The 20446-nt window shown below is 40.5% G+C and overlaps 1 protein-coding gene across 2 annotated transcripts in view; it reads left to right on the top strand.

Moving 5' to 3' along the window:
• Positions 1-20446, top strand: part of LOC140133101 (cadherin-18-like) — a 332044-nt gene that overhangs the window by 286692 nt on the left and 24906 nt on the right. For both annotated transcript variants that reach the window (XM_072152759.1, XM_072152760.1), the window contains exons 8-9: positions 15150-15286; positions 20291-20409. In XM_072152759.1, coding sequence (XP_072008860.1) covers positions 15150-15286; positions 20291-20409 — 256 coding nt within the window. The remainder of the gene's footprint in view (positions 1-15149; positions 15287-20290; positions 20410-20446) is intronic.

Below are 20446 nucleotides of genomic sequence, written 5' to 3' on the forward strand. Positions count from 1 at the left end.
CCCCATCATCTTTATAAACCGTAAGCTCTGGCGAGCAGGGACCTCACTCCTGTTGTTCCATACAAATGTTGTGCTCTGTTACATTACATTTGTATTTGTTTCCTATGATTTGTAAAGCGCTACGGAATATGATGGCGCTATATAAATAAAGATTATTATTATTATTATTATGGAGGCAGTGAACTAGTAGTAGATTAAAGGTGCTGCACTTAAAACTATGTTAGTTGTATCTTGGGATGGAGCTGGCGCTCCGCTTCCAGGCGAGCTTTCGCCAATCCAAGCCCCTGTCTCTAGGCTACTCCCCAAACAGCACTTCTAAGAACCTTTTGTATAAGATCAAGTGTAGTAGCGTTCTTATAAGTTTGGGATATGGCGAGAGAGGGGAATGTAAACAGATGCGCAAGAAGCGCTGAAATAATATCGGTAAATGATAAAAGTTTGCCAGTATCTTTTCTGGATTACACAGCAGGGTGGCGAGAAAGTTAACAAGTTTGATGTGGAATGCCCTGTAATAGCTCTTGGGCGGTGTGCCTTTTATTGGCTAGGCTCAGCAGTTTGAGCACCGCCTGCTGTCGCTTAGCGACGGCACTGCTGCTGTGCCTAGAGCTACCGACTGATGGCGCCATGGCCACGGATGGTAATTCGGAGGAGGAGGAGGTGGAGGAGGGATGGGAGGAGGAGGAGGTATAGTAGGCCTTTGAGACCTGGACCGAGGTAGGCCCCGCAATCCTCTGCGTCGGCAGTATATCACCAGCCCCAGGGTCAGACTCGGTCCCAGCGTGCACCAAGTTAAGTGTAGTAGCGTTCTTATAAGTTTGGGATATGGCGGGTGAGGGGAATGTAAACAGATGCGCAAGAAGCGCTGAAATAATATTGGTAAATGATAAAAGTTTGCCAGTATATTTTGTGGATAACACAGCAGGGTGGCGACAAAGTTAACAAGATTGTTGTGGAAGCCATGAAAACAACCCAAAATTCTGCCTGACAAAGCTCGTTTGATAAGGGGACCATGTATGGAGGCAGTGAACTAGTAGTAGATTAAAGGTGCTGCAGTTAAAACTATGTTAGTTGGATCTTGGCATGGAGCTGGCGCTCCGCTGCCAGGCGAGCTTTCGCCAATCCAAGCCCGTGTCTCTAGGCTACTCCCCAAACAGCACTTCTAAGAACCTTTTGTATAAGATCAAGTGTAGTAGCGTTCTTATAAGTTTAGGATATGGCGGGTGAGGGGAATGTAAACAGAAGCGCAAGAAGCGCTGAAATAATATTGGTAAATGATAAAAGTTTGCCAGTATATTTTGTGGATAACACAGCTGGGTGGCGACAAAGTTAACAACTTTGATGTGGAATCCATGAAAACAACCCAAATTTCTGCCTGACACACCTCGTTTGATAAAGGGACGATGTATGGAGGCAGCTATATGGACGACTTTTGGAGGAAGCAATGGAGACAACGTGTGGAGGCTGCTATGGAGACAATTTAATTTGGATAGTGCCTGTATGTGGCAGTCCAAAAAAGTTTTCAAACCAGAGGAGCAGGTAGGTGGCCCTCCAGAAAAATGGAATAGATTGAGTGCCTGTATGTGGCAGTCCAAAAAAGTTTTCAAACCAGAGGAGCAGGTAGGTGGCCCTCCAGAAAAATGGAATAGATTGAGTGCCTGTATGTGGCAGTCCAAAAAAGTTTTCAAACCAGAGGAGCAGGTAGGTGGCCCTCCAGAAAAATGGAATAGATTGAGTGCCTGTATGTGGCAGTCCAAAAAAGTTTTCAAACCAGAGGAGCAGGTAGGTGGCCCTCCAGAAAAACGGAATAGATTGAGTGCCTGTATGTGGCAGTCCAAAAAAGTTTTCAAACCAGAGGAGCAGGTAGGTGGCCCTCCAGAAAAATGAAATAGATTGAGTGCCTGTATGTGGCAGTCCAAAAAAGTTTTCAAACCAGAGGAGCAGGTAGGTGGCCCTCCAGAAAAATGGAATAGATTGAGTGCCTGTATGTGGCAGTCCAAAAAAGTTTTCAAACCAGAGGAGCAGGTAGGTGGCCCTCCAGAAAAATGGAATAGATTGAGTGCCTGTATGTGGCAGTCCAAAAAAGTTTTCAAACCAGAGGAGCAGGTAGGTGGCCCTCCAGAAAAATTGAATAGATTGAGTGCCTGTATGTGGCACTCCCAAAAATTGTTTAAAACAGAGGACCGGGTCGGTGGCCCTCCAGAAAAATTAAATGCATAAAGTACTATAGGTAGAGCCAGTGGGCCCTGTCAAAAAATAGCCGGTTTCCTCTGCTTTACTGTACAAAGAGCAGGAGAAGGAGGAAAATGAGGAGGAGGAGGAGTGGATAAATTATTCAGGTTGAGCTTCCTTCACCTGCTGGAGATTGGAAATTAGGAGAAATCCATGCTTTATTCATCTTGATAAGCGTCAGCCTGTCAGCGCTGTCAGTCGACAGGCGTGTACGCTTATCGGTGATGATGCCACCAGCTGCACTGAAAACCCGCTCGGACAAGACGCTAGCGGCAGGGCAGGCAAGAACCTCCAAGGCGTACAGCGCCAGTTCGTGCCACATGTCCAGCTTTGAAACCCAGTAGTTGTAGGGAGCTGTGTGATCATTTAGGACGATGGTATGGTCAGCTACGTACTCCCTCACCATCTTTCTGTAAAGATCAGCCCTACTCTGCCGAGACTGGGGACAGGTGACAGTGTCTTGCTGGGGTGACATAAAGCTGGCAAAAGCCTTGTAAAGCGTACCCTTGCCAGTGCTGGACAAGCTGCCTGCTCGCCTACTCTCCCTCGCTACTTGTCCCGCAGAACTACGCACTCTGCCGCTAGCGCTGTCAGAAGGGAAATACTGTTTCAGCTTGTGCACCAGGGCCTGCTGGTATTCATGCATTCTCACACTCCTTTCCTCTCCAGGGATGAGAGTGGAAAGATTTTGCTTGTACCGTGGGTCCAGGAGAGTGAACACCCAGTAATCGGTGCTGGAATAAATTCTTTGAACGCGAGGGTCACTGGATAGGCAGCCTAGCATGAAATCTGCCATATGCGCCAGAGTACCAACGCGTAAGAATTCACTCCCCTCACTGGCCTGACTGTCCATTTCCTCCTCCTCCAACTCCTCCAATTCCTCTTCTTCTGCCCATACACGCTCAACAGTGAAGGACTCAACAATGGTCCCCTCTTGTGTCTCGCCAACATTCTCCTCCTCTTCCTCCTCCACCTCCACCTCCTCCGATATGCGCTGAGAAACAGACCTAAGGGTGCTTTGGCTATCAACAAAGGAATCTTCTTCCCCCGTCTCTTGTGAGGAGCGCAAAGCTTCCGACTTCATGCTGACCAGAGAGTTTTTCAACAGGCCAAGCAGCGGGATGGTGAGGCTGATGATGGCGGCATCGCCACTGACCATCTGTGTTGACTCCTCAAAGTTACTCAGCACCTGACAGATATCAGACATCCACGTCCACTCCTCATTGTAGACTTGAGGAAGCTGACTGACCTGACTACCAGTTCTGGTGGAAGTTGACATCTGGCAGTCTACAATCGCTCGGCGCTGCTGGTAAACTCTGGATAACATGGTCAGTGTTGAATTCCACCTCGTGGGCACGTCGCACAACAGTCGGTGAGCGGGCAGTTGGAGGCGGCGCTGCGCTGCCCTGAGAGTGGCAGCATCTGTGCTGGACTTCCTGAAATGCGCACAGATGCGGCGCACCTTCGTGAGCAAATCAGACAGATTGGGGTATGTCTTGAGGAAACGCTGAACTATCAGATTTAACACATGGGCCAGGCATGGCACATGTGTCAGTCTGCCGAGTTGCAGAGCCGCCACCAGGTTACGGCCGTTGTCACACACAACCATGCCTGGCTTCAGGTTCAGCGGTGCCAGCCACAGATCAGTCTGCGCCGTGATGCCCTGTAATAGTTCTTGGGCGGTGTGCCTTTTATCGCCTAGGCTCAGCAGTTTGAGCACCGCCTGCTGTCGCTTAGCGACGGCACTGCTGCTGTGCCTAGAGCTACCGACTGATGGCGCCATGCCCACGGATGGTCGTTCGGAGGAGGAGGTGGAGGAGGGGTGGGAGGAGGAGGAGGCATAGTAGGCCTCAAACACCTGGACCGAGGTAGGCCCCGCAATCCTCGGCGTCGGCAGTATATGACCAGCCGCAGGGTCACACTCGGTCCCAGCCTCCACCAAGTTAACCCAATGTGCCGTCAGAGATATATAGTGGCCCTGCCCGGCAGCACTCGTCCACGTGTCCGTGGTCAGGTGGACCTTGTAAGAAACGGCGTTGGTCAGGGCACGGATTATGTTGTCTGACACGTGCTGGTGCAGGGCTGGGACGGCACATCGGGAAAAGTAGTGGCGGCTGGGGACCGAATACCGAGGGGCGGCCGCCGCCATGAGGCTGCGAAAGGCCTCGGTCTCTACTAGCCTATAGGGCAGCATCTCCAGGCTTAGCAATCTGGAGATGTGCACATTAAGGGCTTGGGCGTGCGGGTGGGTTGCACTATATTTGCGTTTCCGCTCCAGCGTCTGGGGTATGGAGATCTGAACGCTGGTGGATGCTGTGGAGGATCGTGGAGGCGACGATGGGGTTTTTGTGGCAGGGTCCTGGGCAGGGGGCTGACTAGCAGCTGACACAGGGGAAGGAGCAGTGGTGTGCACGGCCGGAGGTGAACGCGCTTGTTGCCACTGAGTGGGGTGTTTAGCATTCATATGCCTGCGCATACTGGTGGTAGTTAAGCTAGTAGTGGTGGAACCCCTGCTGATCCTGGTTTGGCAAATGTGGCACACCACAGTCCGTCGGTCATCCGGTGTTTCCTTAAAGAACCTCCAGACTTCTGAAAATCTAGCCCTCGCCGCAGGAGCCCTCGCCACGGGAGCTTCACTAGTTGACACATTTGGCGCTGATGCACCAGCTCTGGCCCTGCCTCTCCGTCTGGCCCCACCACTGCCTCTTCCAACCTGTTCTGGTCGAGGACTCTCCTCCGTCTCAGAAGCACTGTGTTCACCCGGCCTCTCAACCCAGCTTGGGTCTGCCACCTCATCATCCTCCGATCCCTCAGTCTGCTCCCCCCTCGGACTTCCTGCCCTGACAACAACTTCCCCACTGTCTGACAACCGTGTCTCCTCATCGTCGGACACCTCTTTACACACTTCTTCCAGTACGTCAACAAGGTCATCATCACCCACAGACTGCGACTGGTGGAAAACCTGGGCATCGGAAAATTGCTCATCAGCAACCGGACAAGTGGTTTGTGACTGTGGGAAGGGTCCAGAAAACAGTTCCTCAGAGTATGCCGGTTCAAATGGCAAATTTTGCTGGGAGGGGGCAGACTGGGGGGGAGGAGGCTGAGGTGCAGGAGCTGGAGGAGTGCCGATTTCGGTGACATGGGTGGACTGCGTGGAAGACTGACTGGTGGACAAATTGCTCGAAGCATTGTCGGCAATCCACGACATCACCTGTTCGCACTGTTCTGGCCTCAACAGTGCTCTACCACGAGTCCCAGTAACTTCAGACATGAACCTAGGGAGTGTAGCTCTGCGGCGTTCCCCTGCTCCCTCATAACTAGGTGGTGTCTCACCCCGCCCAGGACCACGGCCTCTGACCCCTGCAGTAGTTGGACGCCCACGTCCCCGCCCTCGTCCTCTACCCCTAGCCCTCAGGTTAAACATTTTGAAAATGAGAGTTATAACTTGAATTTTTTTTTTAACTTTTTTTTTTTTTTGTTTGTTTTTTTTTGTGTTTTTTAGTTTTTAAAACAAAACGATGCTATCCTATTGCTATGGCTATTTTCTATCCAAGTATTACAGCACACTACTATGCCAGATGAGATGACGCTGAGTTATGAAAAAAATAAACGTAAAATAAAAAAGGAAATGGCAGACTGTGCCTAATTGAAATACAACCCCGGGCCCTAATAAATTTTCCCACTTCGGTCTTTGCGATGGATATGTGCGTCACTAAAACACAGTGGTCGCAAGTCTGACTCCAAATTGCTCACAATTTACTAGTAGATGCACTGCAACAACTACAGCCACCAGCAGATCAACCAGAAATCAAATATATATAACGCTACTGTAGGCGTAATTAAGCCGTTTGTATTCTCCTATGGCTATTTTCTAGCCAAGTATTACAGCACACTACTATGCCAGATGAGATGACGCTGAGTTATGAAAAAAATAAACGTAAAATAAAAAAGGAAATGGCAGACTGTGCCTAATTGAAATACAACCCCGGGCCCTAATAAATTTTCCCACTTCGGTCTTTGCGATGGATATGTGCGTCACTAAAACACAGTGGTCGCAAGTCTGACTCCAAATTGCTCACAATTTACTAGTAGATGCACTGCAACAACTACAGCCACCAGCAGATCAACCAGAAATCAAATATATATAACGCTACTGTAGGCGTAATTAAGCCGTTTGTATTCTCCTATGGCTATTTTCTAGCCAAGTATTACAGCACACTACTATGCCAGATGAGATGACGCTGAGTTATGAAAAAAATAAACGTAAAATAAAAAAGGAAATGGCAGACTGTGCCTAATTGAAATACAACCCCGGGCCCTAATAAATTTTCCCACTTCGGTCTTTGCGATGGATATGTGCGTCACTAAAACACAGTGGTCGCAAGTCTGACTCCAAATTGCTCACAATTTACTAGTAGATGCACTGCAACAACTACAGCCACCAGCAGATCAACCAGAAATCAAATATATATAACGCTACTGTAGGCGTAATTAAGCCGTTTGTATTCTCCTATGGCTATTTTCTAGCCAAGTATTACAGCACACTACTATGCCAGATGAGATGACGCTGAAAAATAAACGTAAAATAAAAAAGGAAATGGCAGACTGTGCCTAATTGAAATACAACCCCGGGCCCTAATAAATTTTCCCACTTCGGTCTTTGCGATGGATATGTGCGTCACTAAAACATAGTGGTCGCAAGTCTGACTCCATATTGCTCACAATTTACTAGTAGATGCACTGCAACAACTACAGCCACCAGCAGATCAACCAGAAATCAAATATATATAACGCTACTGTAGGCGTAATTAAGCCGTTTGTATTCTCCTATGGCTATTTTCTAGCCAAGTATTACAGCACACTACTATGCCAGATGAGATGACGCTGAGTTATGAAAAAAATAAACGTAAAATAAAAAAGGAAATGGCAGACTGTGCCTAATTGAAATACAACCCCGGGCCCTAATAAATTTTCCCACTTCGGTCTTTGCGATGGATATGTGCGTCACTAAAACACAGTGGTCGCAAGTCTGACTCCAAATTGCTCACAATTTACTAGTAGATGCACTGCAACAACTACAGCCACCAGCAGATCAACCAGAAATCAAATATATATAACGCTACTGTAGGCGTAATTAAGCCGTTTGTATTCTCCTATGGCTATTTTCTAGCCAAGTATTACAGCACACTACTATGCCAGATGAGATGACGCTGAGTTATGAAAAAAATAAACGTAAAATAAAAAAGGAAATGGCAGACTGTGCCTAATTGAAATACAACCCCGGGCCCTAATAAATTTTCCCACTTCGGTCTTTGCGATGGATATGTGCGTCACTAAAACACAGTGGTCGCAAGTCTGACTCCAAATTGCTCACAATTTGCTAGTAGATGCACTGCAACAACTACAGCCACCAGCAGATCAACCAGAAATCAAATATATATAACGCTACTGTAGGCGTAATTAAGCCGTTTGTATTCTCCTATGGCTATTTTCTAGCCAAGTATTACAGCACACTACTATGCCAGATGAGATGACACTGAGTTATTAAAACAATAAACGTAAAATAAAAAGAAACTGGCAGACTGTGCCTAATTCTACTCAAACCCCTAATAAATTTTCCCACTTTGGTGTTTGAGGTGGATATGTGTGTCACTAAGAGCTAAACACAACGGTAGCAAGTCCCCCTGCAAATTCCTCACAATATGGTACTAGCTGCAAATAAAAAAAAAAAAAATTATAACGTTATTGTAGCCCTAAGAAGGGCTGTTGGGTTCTTTTAGAATCACTCCTGCCTAACAGTAAGCTAATAGAACACCCTAACGCTTTCCCTGACCAGCAGCAGCTCTCTCCCTAGCGGCATCCAGACAGAGAATGATCCGAGCAGCGCGGGCAGCGGCTAGTCTATCCCAGGGTCACCTGATCTGGCCAGCCAACCACTGCTATCTACGTGTAAGGGTACCACGTCATGCTGGGTGGAGTGCAGAGTCTCCTGGCTTGTGATTGGCTCTGTTTCTGGCCGCCAAAAAGCAAAACGGCGGGAGCTGCCATTTTCTCGAGCGGGCGAAATACTCGTTCGAGCAACGAGCAGTTACGAGTACGCTAATGCTCGATCGAGCATCAAGCTCGGACGAGTATGTTCGCTCATCTCTACTGGTGATCAATCTGTCATGATTAAGTAACAATCACACCACTGGACACTTTAAAAGGAGGCTGGTGCTTGGCATCATTGTTTCTCTTCTGTTAATCTCTAAAGAAGCACGTGCAGTCATCATTGCACGGCACAAAACTGGTCTAGCAGGGAAGAGTATCACAGCTAGAAAGATTGCACCTCAGTCAACAATCTATCACATCATCAAGGAGTTCAAGGAGAGTAGTTCCATTGTTGCCAAAAAGGTTCAGGGCGCCCAAGAAGGACCAGCAAGCTCTAGGACCGTCTCTTAAAAGTGTTTCAGCTGCGGGATCGAGCTACCAGCAGTGCAGAGCTTGCTCAGGAATAGCAGCAGGCAGGTGTGAGTGCATCTGCATGCACTGTGAGGCGTAGACTCTTGGAGCAAGGCCTGGTGTCAAGGAGGGCAGGAAAGAAGCCACTTCTCTCTAGAAAAAACATCAGGGACAGACTGATATTCTGCAGAAGATATAGGGAGTGGACTGCTGGGGACTGGGGTAAAGTCATTTTCACTGATGAATCCCCTTTCCAATTGTTTGGAACATCTGGAAAACATCTTGTTTGGAGAAGACTTGCTTCTCAGCCAAGGGAATCAGCTCTCTTACAGTCTTGCCTAAAAACACATCCATGAATAAAGAATGATACCAAAATGTGCTCCAAGAGCAACTTCTCCCAACCGTCCAAGAGCAGTTTGGAGATCAACAATGCCTTTTCCAGCATGATGGAGCACCTTGCCATAAAGCAAAGGCGATAACTAAATGGTTCAGGGAACAAAACATAGAGATTTTGGGTCCATGGCCTGGAAACTCCCCAGATCTTAATCCCATTGAGAACTTGTGGTTGTGCACCGGGCAGGCTGTGTGCCTGGAGCTGTTGCTGGCCTGGAGCTGGTGCCAGCACACATGAAGAAAGAAGAGAAGCCATCCTGGGGCATCGGAATGGTGAGTACTCAGTTTTTATTTTTCATATACCCGAGTATAAGACAAGTGGGGAATTTTCAGCACAAACATTAGGCTGAAAGTACTGAAGTATATACGGTATACTGTAGATAATATAGAAGGTTTTTTTACTGTAACATTGCCTGCAGGGCTTCATGTATTTTACATATTTGTAAAAGTTGTCTTTGAAAATGAGCTTCTTTTAATACTATCTCAAAAGTACAGCAAATGCTTACCAGCATAGAATAACTTTAAGGACCCATATAAAGTTACTAATAGTACATGTAGTCGAATGTAAAAAAATGAATATTTTGTATCATTGTACCCAGTTGAAAGGAGAGTTTTTTTGCCATTTTTAAAATAAGTATGACAAAAAGGACTGTGTACTAACAGTTATTCAAATGCACCAAAAGTATGTAGCAGTTTTCTTGAGTAAACTACACTAACTTTGCTATAAAGTTATACATTTTGGCATCAACATTGTGGGTTTCATCACTTTTAATCTTTCATAATAATAATAATAATAATAATAATCTTTATTTATATAGCGCTATCATTTAGCGGTTATAAATCGTAGGGGCCATATCCAAATATAATATTACATTACCGAGTACAAACAGTCATATGGAGCAGTAGGAGTGAAGACACTGCTTGCAAGAGCTTACATGAGGATGAAGGGGGTGACACAAGAGGTATAAGAGCTTGAGAGCTTGTGTAATGGTGCAGCCATTCTTTATAAAGGAACAGTATGAAATAATTAAATAGTAAAAAATTCTGCTTGTTAAACCAGCCATCAGTCGCCATATTATATACAAAGTCCAAAGTGACTTCAAAGAAACCTGGACCTTGGTATATATCTGGTTTTTGCCAGATAACAGAAGGGAGGAGGACATAGGATGGATTAGTAAAAAAAGAGTTTACATTTCATGCGGTTTGCAAGTGTAATAGGCTTGCCTAAATAGATGGGTTTTAAGAGCATGTTTGAAACTTGGGTTTTGAAAGTCCGGGGAAGGGCATTCCAGAGAATTGGTGCAGCTCTGAAGATGTTCTGGAGATGTTCATGAGAGGTTCAAATTAAGAGAGAGATTAATCTAATATCACTGACAGATCGAAGAGTACGGGTTGGGTGATAGACTGTTGAATGCCAATTGGTGACAACATTTAAATTGACATCTTGGCAGAATTGTTGCTTCCTGTGATATCACCTCTGTACAAGACTCTAGGACTTGACAGCACTCAGTTTTCTGGTAGCACACTGTAATAGATCTCCACCAAATCCACCATATACTGCAATTCTACTGTAGTGCAGAATATTGTAGGATTTATCATTAAAATAAAACTATAATTAAAAAATCTAAAAGTCTATAAATCACCCCAGTTCCCTAGAAATACATTTAAAAAAATCATAAACCAGTTAGGTATCACTGTGTGCCAAACGTCCACATCTATCAAAAAATGAAAATGGTTATTCCCTGCTATTAACTCTGTAAACGACAATAGCGCCCAAATGTCTAAATCACCACTTTGCAGCTCATAAAAGTTGGAACAACACGTGATCAAAAGGTGCAGTCCAAATGGTAGAAATTAAAATATCATCATGTCCTGCAAGTAATTACACATTATATAGCTCTGTATGACTTAGAATGGAAGTTATTAGCATCAGATATGGTGAAAAGAGAACTTTTTTTTTCTTACAAAAGGTTTTAATTTTTCAAAATATGATAAAAACTATATACATTTAGTACACCTTTTATCATGCCAAGCCAGAGAATAAAGTGAGTTATTTGGAGCTTTGGGTACTGGCAGGATGGGGCTAAATGTATGGTATGGTACTATCTGGCTCTACTGCATGGGAGAATACCTATATCAATTAGCTGCAATACCAGTTCTTTCATCTATAATAGAGCACTTCAAATATTTATTAATACTTGCGGATATTGATTCTGAGGTGTATGGTCTAGATTTGCAAAAAAGGAAAAAAAAATCTGAATATATTTAAAAAATTAGCACAATTTTTTTCAAAAAGGGACACACAAAAAAGTTAATTCCATCTCTAATGGTTTGGGAGGTTTGTAATGAAGCTATGGAGCAAATTTGAAATCTACTAATCAATCTACTTTAATTTAATTTCTGGCACATAGACAGCATGAGATGTTCCACAATTATAAAGAACCCTCCAATTATTAGTCACTGTAAACTATTTGATACTTCAGGTTATGATCAGAAAAGAAACAATGATCTTAATAAATAAGTAAAACACTAAGTGCACACTTGCCATGCCTTGAAGGGCAGTTTTTCTGGTATACGAAGTATGAAAATAGTGCAATTTCAGTCCGTGCCCTTTCTCGCAGTACAACACCTCTATGGTAATTGGGCGACAGAGGGAACAGGGGGCATTTACTAAAACCCATGTCTGTATCCTGACACAGTTTACAGCAGAATTCTATGTCAGGCATGTGCAATAGCCTCTTAGCATATCCAGCACCCCAAGAGCCCACAGTGGGAGTATGAAGACTGCCACACAATGCACACAGTCTTATTAAATTTTCCCCTTAGAATGTATAAATAAAATATCAAATTTTTAAGTTGAAAAATTTGAAAAGATGAGTTATGTTGTTTCTTTTATCATACCTTATCTTGTTTACCTTTAGATTTTCAAGGTAAAGGAAAAAATGTGTGAATCTTTCATTGTGTTTTAAGTTCAAGCATTTACATTTTGCTTTTATGTGGCTATTTCTCTTCTTACTATGTTTCTTCTCAAGGCTTTATATTTCTGTTCCAAGAATCAAGGACATATTTCAGAAACCATTAAGTATATTAGTCAGTTGAATGATAAAATGTATTCAATAAATCAATTGTTTAAGCAGAATGAACATTTTTCTGTGAGATAGTGTAAACTTATTAATTTCCCTTAATAAAAGTAGAAAAAACAATGCTGAATAAAAAATACAATAAAAAAGTATAAAAAAAACTATGCAAAACAAAAATACAATAGAGTTTAGCAATCAGAGTTCTCAGTGGTAATATATGGCCATGGTTATTTTATTTATTTATTTATTTTGCACTACTTGTTCTATAGTACCTAGCTAGGAGAAAAAGCTAGAAGTAGAGAAGCTATGGAAAATAAAGAGAGCCTTGTGTTTATATTTATCTATTAATCTATAATTTCTGTCCACTATATAAAATACAAGTGCAAGAAGTTTATACAAAGTCCGACAGAAAACTGGAGCAAAGCCCTTAGTAAATGTGCAACGTAATGCCCTTAGATAGTGTAACCCTGTTTTACACACATAGTAAATTAACTATGTTGATTTTTTTGAATGTTTGGACATTTTTTAGAAAGAGCCAGCAATGATTCATTGGTTCATAGGAAAAACTAATCATATTACATAAAAGTCATTTTCAACACTCTGTATTTTACTTTTCTTACTACTTACTGCTTGTTCTAACTATAAAAAATTGGACATCCTACATGAGTTTTTCAGTATTTTCTTTATGGGCAGGAAATGTATTGATATATACTGCAGGGACTGCTCACCCTTCCATATATACTTTGAAATATTTAAAAAAAGGCCAGTAATTTTGATAATGTGTCCTTGATAGGCTTTCATCTTGTCACCCTGGGCATCATAGACAGACTAGTGCGGTGAGCCACAGATTGTGTATTCTCTTCTCAATATCCCTATATCTTTGTCAGTCAAAACAACATATTTGTACTGTAATAGAGAATGTAAAACAGTCATATAAAACAAATTATGAACGTTAATCTCCCATGCAATTAAGTTATTGTGAGCAGATAACTTATAGACCAAAACTGTCTCTGCCTTGGAACCTACAACCTAGATTTCCTTTTATCTTATGCTGTAGTCTCTAAAATTATTCAATAACTTTTTCTAATTAAACCATTAAGATTTGAGAATGCATTGTCCTCTGTGATAAAATCATACATAAGCGTTACATGAATATTTAAAACAGTTTTCTCTGAGGAAAGTTTTCTCTTACCTCATTTAAATATATTTTTATATCTACATCTGAGTAAAAGAAGTGTAGCACAATTTAAATGGTAAAACATTCAGAATTAAAAAAAAGAGTGAGTTAATCTTTCATTTTAGTTTCTAAATTGCAGAGTCTCTGAACCATTTCATGTATATGATAAAATTCATACGACATTAATTACATTGTGTGAGTGAAGGATTGTACCTGACACACTACTTGGCTCTTAAATTCTGCTCCCCACTGTCCTAATAATCCCACTGCGCATGGCTGCTAATGTAGAAACAACTCCTAGTGCAACCAGTCAATCAGATCTCCCTATTTGCATCAGACCCCGACTATACCTGCCGTGCCCCACATGTCTTTAAACAAGGATATTTCTCTCGTGTGCCACAATTTGGTGCAGGCGCATGAACACCAATACTACGAGGACTATCTACAGTTTCCACCATATTGCTTATGGGCAGAGATGCCCCAACTCTAAATCCTTATCTACAGGATTGTTCAGAGCACCACTCAGCTGTATAAAATAGTCAAGAGTGCTATACCAACTTCTTTCCCTATACGTATTCATTGGTAAACCTTCTGTTCTTTGTCCTCTCTAGGTATTCCTAGGTATTCCTATCAGATGGAATATACTTATACATTAATAACTTTTAACTTTTATTTTTTTTATTGTTTAAAAAAATATATTGTTTAGTGTTTATTGTTTAATTTAATTACTTTAAAGTTTAGTTTATTTTTCTCCGTTGACATGCAATGTAATAATAATAATAATAAGTTATAAACACATAGTTATATAAATATGATAAACAACAATAGCTATATAACCATATAAAATATAAAAATTGTTTATTTTTGCAGAAGCATTTAACTTTTTTGTAAAATTCTGAGCTGACATTCGGAGGCCTTATAAGGTGTAGAAAGTTTGACTTCAGCGGTAAACCCCTTGACTCCATGACTTTATGCCATCAATTTACACCTCAATTAAAAACCAGTGATGCAACACTGGGTCATGAAAGGAACATGATTTGGAAAGTGTTTATGGGCTTGAAAACACACTTATAGTGGCTTATAGGTTCAGTTTATGCTGACAGGTTTCTTTGCAATATATTGCACTACAATGATCAAATGTTTAAGATGAAGATAAAGGGGAGTGCTTTGGTTTGGATGTATTTCAAAGAAACAACAGTCGACTGGAGAAAATGGCTTCTCTGACAGATGACGAATCATGAATCACTTTAAAGTAGTCACATGACCTAACACACACATCTGGTGAAGTCACCAATTCTGAAAAACCCCTTGCTATTACAGAATAAGCCCTAACCTCCAGTCCTGAAATTCCGGCTTCGTGATGACCATGAAGTTCACCCGAATGCTCACTTTTGCATTATTTTTTAATCTTACTTTAGGTCTTTGGGAGGATTTGATGGTTTTACTTACTTATACTCATTAATACTGATATAATGTTATTGTAAAGTTGACACCACAGTTGTTGGTGTCCATTCCTAAATTTTGTTACTCTGTGCCACAACCATGACGAACATTGACAGTGCCTTTCACATTGTATTGCTGAATAGGCTGAGCAAAAGTGATATAAAAGACAGCATGTTGGCAGAATCAGGTTAAATCATATAGAAAACATAAAACATTAAAACTGTAAAACATAAAATATGTTCATGTGATTTTAAAGCCAAAAATGCTGCATAACATTCCATTGTAGCAGCTGTAACATATTTGACTAGTAAAATATAATAATATTTAATATATAATATTTTCTTCAATGTGCATATTGTATTAACTTTTCTTTGAAACCTCCACAGATATTTCATGGAAAATAATTCACATGAAGAGAAGAATTTTGAAATTGATTCAAAAAATGGCGCAATTATGACAACCAAACGATTGGATCGGGAGGAAATCCCCTGGTACAATATTACAGTATCAGCATCAGAGATAGGTACTCTTGCAGCTATTGCAGCAAATTTATGATGGTAGAAAAGATTTGAGTGAATGTGGATGTAATGCAATCTTAATGCACCGAAAACTTGAGACTTGGTATTGCACATTTGTATAGGATTTGCAAAATACAAGCCATGAGTCCTAGAGCAGAAATTACAGAGCAGAAACATGGCCTCTTTGGGCTACTTTGTATAGCAGCTCCCTTAACATCAAGCATGACTTTCAAGAAGCATGATGATTAAACATGATTAAAGTTAAACCAGTATATATATATATCACAGCACAATCTCTGCCCCTCCTCCTCTCTCACCTCCTCTTGGCTGCAGTGTGTCAGGTGATCTCTCAGTGTGGAGAGGAGCTATGAGCCCGTGGAGTGATCTGTAGTGCAGAGCAGCTGCTGACTCCTTGTGCGCAGACTCGGCCAGATCAGCTGTAGCTCAGGACGGGACACAGCTACCAGCAGGGGGCGCCAGCAACCAGGACAAAAGGATTTATCTCAGTAAGGCTGCAGATTTTGTAATAAGTGTAAATGGTGAGAGATAGCCATGTGCTATGGTGACAAAACCCCTTTAAATTATGTTATTCAGGTCCTGCAGCCCCAGGAACATATTACTTCCTGGAGTCTAAAGGATGTCAAGATCACATGACCTGCACGTAAAATTTATCATACAGATGCAGAAGATGACTGGGATAAGTTTTCCTAGTTTTTGTGGTAAAATAAGTTACATTGGCTTATAATCAGGTTGGCTTATTATGAAAAAAGGCTTTGTGTGGTCAACCAGTAGCTGTGCTTTTAGCCAAAGTTTGTTTTTGTTTGAGGGAAAAATAAAACAAATGCTCTTTGGATAAAGTTCTATAAAACCTCACAAAACCCAAACTAATATATAATTGATGTGTGTAATCTCTTGTAATCTCTTGACGTGGTGGTATTTAAATATATAAATGGCTTCTGCACCCTCTGGAATTAACTTCTTACAAATTGTAATAATACCCCTGCTTTGACCTTTAGCTTTAACTTTTCTCTGATTCTCTGATAAATGGTAAAAATAGTTGAATTTAAGTGCAAGAAAAAAGTATTGATTATTACAGTCAGATGCTGCCATAACTGTAGTGCATTTCAGGCAATAAAGGCTGATTTCTTTCTGCTATAGAAAGCTCCAACATACAATAATGGTTTTCCTACCAGTGAAATACACTGTAATTCATATCACAAACTATTACTTCAAATCTACATTGCATCTATTGTTGCTTTTGTAAATGCATATTTATTTAGTGAGGAGCAATTTCATTGATTAAAGAAAAAATGTAAATTATACAAAAATTTGTCTGTCCTACCCTAATACTCATCAGGAAGGATAAAAATATGTAATTGTCTGTGGTCACCACTTATACAGCCATTCCTATTTTTGATGTTGTATTGCTGCCGCTACATTCCAATAGAAATGCAAATATACATGGAGTTGGATTTCGCTGCATTCCTCCTCTATCAATTGATTGTACCCTGTATGGAGATATGCCTAAAAGGTGCCTTTTATTTCCTTCACCAAAAATATACACAATCACAAGCGTAAGTATATAGGGCCACTGTCCCTATCATACACTGTTGGTACTATTGGTAGACTTGTTTATAGATCATTTGTTTGGTGTGAGACTATAGGAATGACAGTCTGTTTTTTCCTAACTTTAAGTTCTCTCACACATGCATTGTTTAAATACTGTCATAACAGACCACTCCGATCCCACCTCAGGAACTTGTCTGTAAGTGCCCATATTTTACATTGATTCTTTCATCTTATTTATTTCCCCCATTTCAGTGGATCTGCAGGGATGTTAATAAAATGATAGTATAACTACAGACTGCTACTAAGTTTATTTGCAGACTGTTTTTCAGGACACATTGTACTTCACATAAATTCTATATTTTAGTTGAAATATATTGTAAAAAATGGAAATTTGGTGAAAATGAAAAAAATGTTCCTATTTTTCTGATTTCTAAATGTTATACTTATTATATAGTTAGTCTAACACTCCCACCCCTATTTGGTTGTTAACTAACATTAACCATATATCTACTTTATTTTGACATAATATTTGGAAGGTTAATTTATTTTATTAGGACGTTGGGAGGTTTACAGCAATTTTACAAATTTTCAAGTAAATTTCAGAGTCAATATTTTTAGAGGACAATTCATTTTTGTAAGGGTTTTCAAAGTTATATTTATTAGAAAAATTGCCCAATTTTTAAAACTGCACTCCTCAAAAAAATCAAAACAGCCTGTTAACCCTTTAAACTTCTCACAAGAATTAAAACAAAATGGAGGTTCTATTAAATGGTATCTATAAAATGATTATTTAGTCCTAAAATTTACACGTTCATTTAGAATAAAATGAGACAGCATATATCATATGTTGTTGTGCAGTTTCTTACAAGTAGGACAATACCCCACATCTCAATGTATACTACTTTAGGGGTACACAGCAGAAAGCAGGATGAAAGGAGGCATTGAGCTTTTAGAGGGCAGATTTTGATGATTCTTCAGGTGCCATATATATTTGAAAAGTTCCTGAGATATGAGAACAGCAAACTCCCCCCACAATGATTCTATTTTGGGAACTAAACTACCCAGAGAATTTATCTACATTGATATTGAGCGTTTTATAGAAAGTATTTACATTGGCTTGTGTAAGTGAAAATCTTTTTTCTAAAAGACCTTGCACCCCACAGTTATTTACCCAGTTTCTCCTGAATGGAGTAATATCACACATGTGATTACAAACTGCAGTATGGGCACACAATGCAATTTGGAAGGGAAGGAGCGTCTATTGGCAAATTTTCTTGGACAGATTTCAGGCGCTATGTCACATTGGCTGAGCCCCTAATATAGTAGAGCAGTAAAAACCTTTAAGAACTGGACCCATTTTAAAAACTAGACACCTCAAAGATTGCAGTAACTTTATATTTGGGGGTGCAGTACCCTGTTGTTTGTCCATATTATTAGCTTTTTTTGGGATGGGGTCGCAAAAAGAAAAATCTATGCTGTAATTAAGTTTTACACGGTTTTTTTTGTGGTTTATTCACCAAATAGCATAGATAACATGTAACTTATGTTCTGTGCTTCAGTACAGTGATGATGATATCACATATAGCTTTTTTATGAGAAAATCACTTGATTTTGCATTGCCATCTACTAAGCAGCATAATATTTTCATCATTTTGTTGATTGAGCTGTTATTTTTTTGCTGGATGAGTTTTACTTTTTATTGGTATCATGCAGGAGCATATGCGACTTTTTGATAATTTCTTAAGGTGTTTTTTTATTTGGTTGCATGTGCAAAAATCATAATGTTTGCTTTGTCTTTTATTTATTTTGTTTTAAGGCACTCACCATATGGGTTCAGAAATGATTTTATTGTGTTTGGGAGTTTTACCATATGTGGAGCATTTAGGGGACTTTTATTTTGTATTAACATTGTTTTTTGTCCTACTCTGGGAATTGTACACTGTTATACTGATGTACGGCAGTGTATTTGAACAGTCAGCCTATGGGTTAAACCCCGCAGGCAGTCATGTAAGGCAGCTCTGCGGTCTATAATCGGACCCCACGGCTACCATAGAGACAAGCGGCACCCCAATTCTAGGCACAGGGGGGAGTTGGATAGTTGCTAACAGAGCTGACAGTTTAAATACACAAAGAATAAATACTTTACTAAGTGAAGGGAAATATTTAGCTGTAAATACATTTTTAGGCGGCAGCAGGGCAAATGCAGATATTATAAGCAGGATAGCACAGGATGACGATAGCTTTTGCATAGCAGCTGGCTTTTACAGAGCAGAACAGGGAAGCTTTAAAGGTAGATATTTAATAAAAAATCCCCTCTATTAGAACAAAAAATGAACACATATAAGAAAAATAAGTAAAAGTGAAGCTTTAAGACTGTGGGATGAAAAACTGGATCGAGGGAAAGAAAAAACACTGTAGCCGAGCTGCAAGTATCAACAAGACATTGTGAATTACAAAAGGTGTATTATGCATAGAAAGATGAATGATTTAGAAATCTTCTAACAGATTAAATAATTCCTCGCTGGCACAAGTAGTGGGCATTTGGGATCCCACTTTTCTGGGAATTGAAGCCCGCATTTTCCCAGCTACTTGTTACTATTATATCCTTTATTCGCATAGCTGTTGGGCCATTTTGGTCTTTAGCATAATTGAATTCAGACCTTCATTATTTTTATTTACATTTGGCTCAAGTACTTTGAATCCCTCGCTTGTTCTGACGTATAGGGAGAGATTTATCAGAAGTGTTTGAGCGAAAAAAATTTTAGTTGCTCATGGCAACCAGTCAGAACTCTTTAACTTGCCCCCATAGTGTATTTATCTGAAAGAAAGAAAGAAAGAAAGAAAGAAAGAAAAAAAAAAAAGAAAGAAAAAAAGAAAGAAAAAAAGAAAGAAGATAAATAGAAGGATAGGACACATCCACATTTTTAACATTTAATAAGATATATTCCAAAGTTTATTATTGTCATCTCCATTATTGAATTACAACATTGTGCTAAACTATTACATGTTTAAAGGAACTGCACACAAATTGTACCTTATCTTACGAAAGGATGACTGTTTGAAATTAAAACAATGTTGCTGGCCATCCCAGAAGAACATTAGGACTAAATATAGTTCAGAATAAACTTGTTTCTTTCACAAATGGTGTGACATTACTGCTTGCATCCCTTCACTTGGAAACGTAGTGGATTGCTTTATGAGCTGAGCACACAACGTATTCCTATGATATATCAATGCAGAGGGTTATCTTCAATTTACTTTCATTTTTTTGATTCAATTAATTTACCTTTTTAAATACTGAATCCATCATAAAGGAAGCTTCATTTATGAATAGCATTATTATTGACCTGGGTGCAGTGTTTACCCACAGTATGTTATCTTTACTCGCCCCTTGTATCTTTTCTTTGCTTTTTCTTAACATATGGTTTTACTTTTTACAGATAACCCAACTCTTGTGAGCTATGTTTCAATTGGTATCAAAGTGTTAGATGTCAATGACAACCCTCCATACATTGAAAATAAAGATGCAGTTGTGTGTGAGAATGGAAGACCTGGACAGGTAATTATTTATTTTTAGTAACAATCTTTTCATCAAG

This window comes from Engystomops pustulosus, chromosome 5 (genome assembly GCF_040894005.1).
Source record: "Engystomops pustulosus chromosome 5, aEngPut4.maternal, whole genome shotgun sequence".
In the NCBI taxonomy this organism is placed as follows: Eukaryota; Metazoa; Chordata; class Amphibia; order Anura; family Leptodactylidae; genus Engystomops; species Engystomops pustulosus.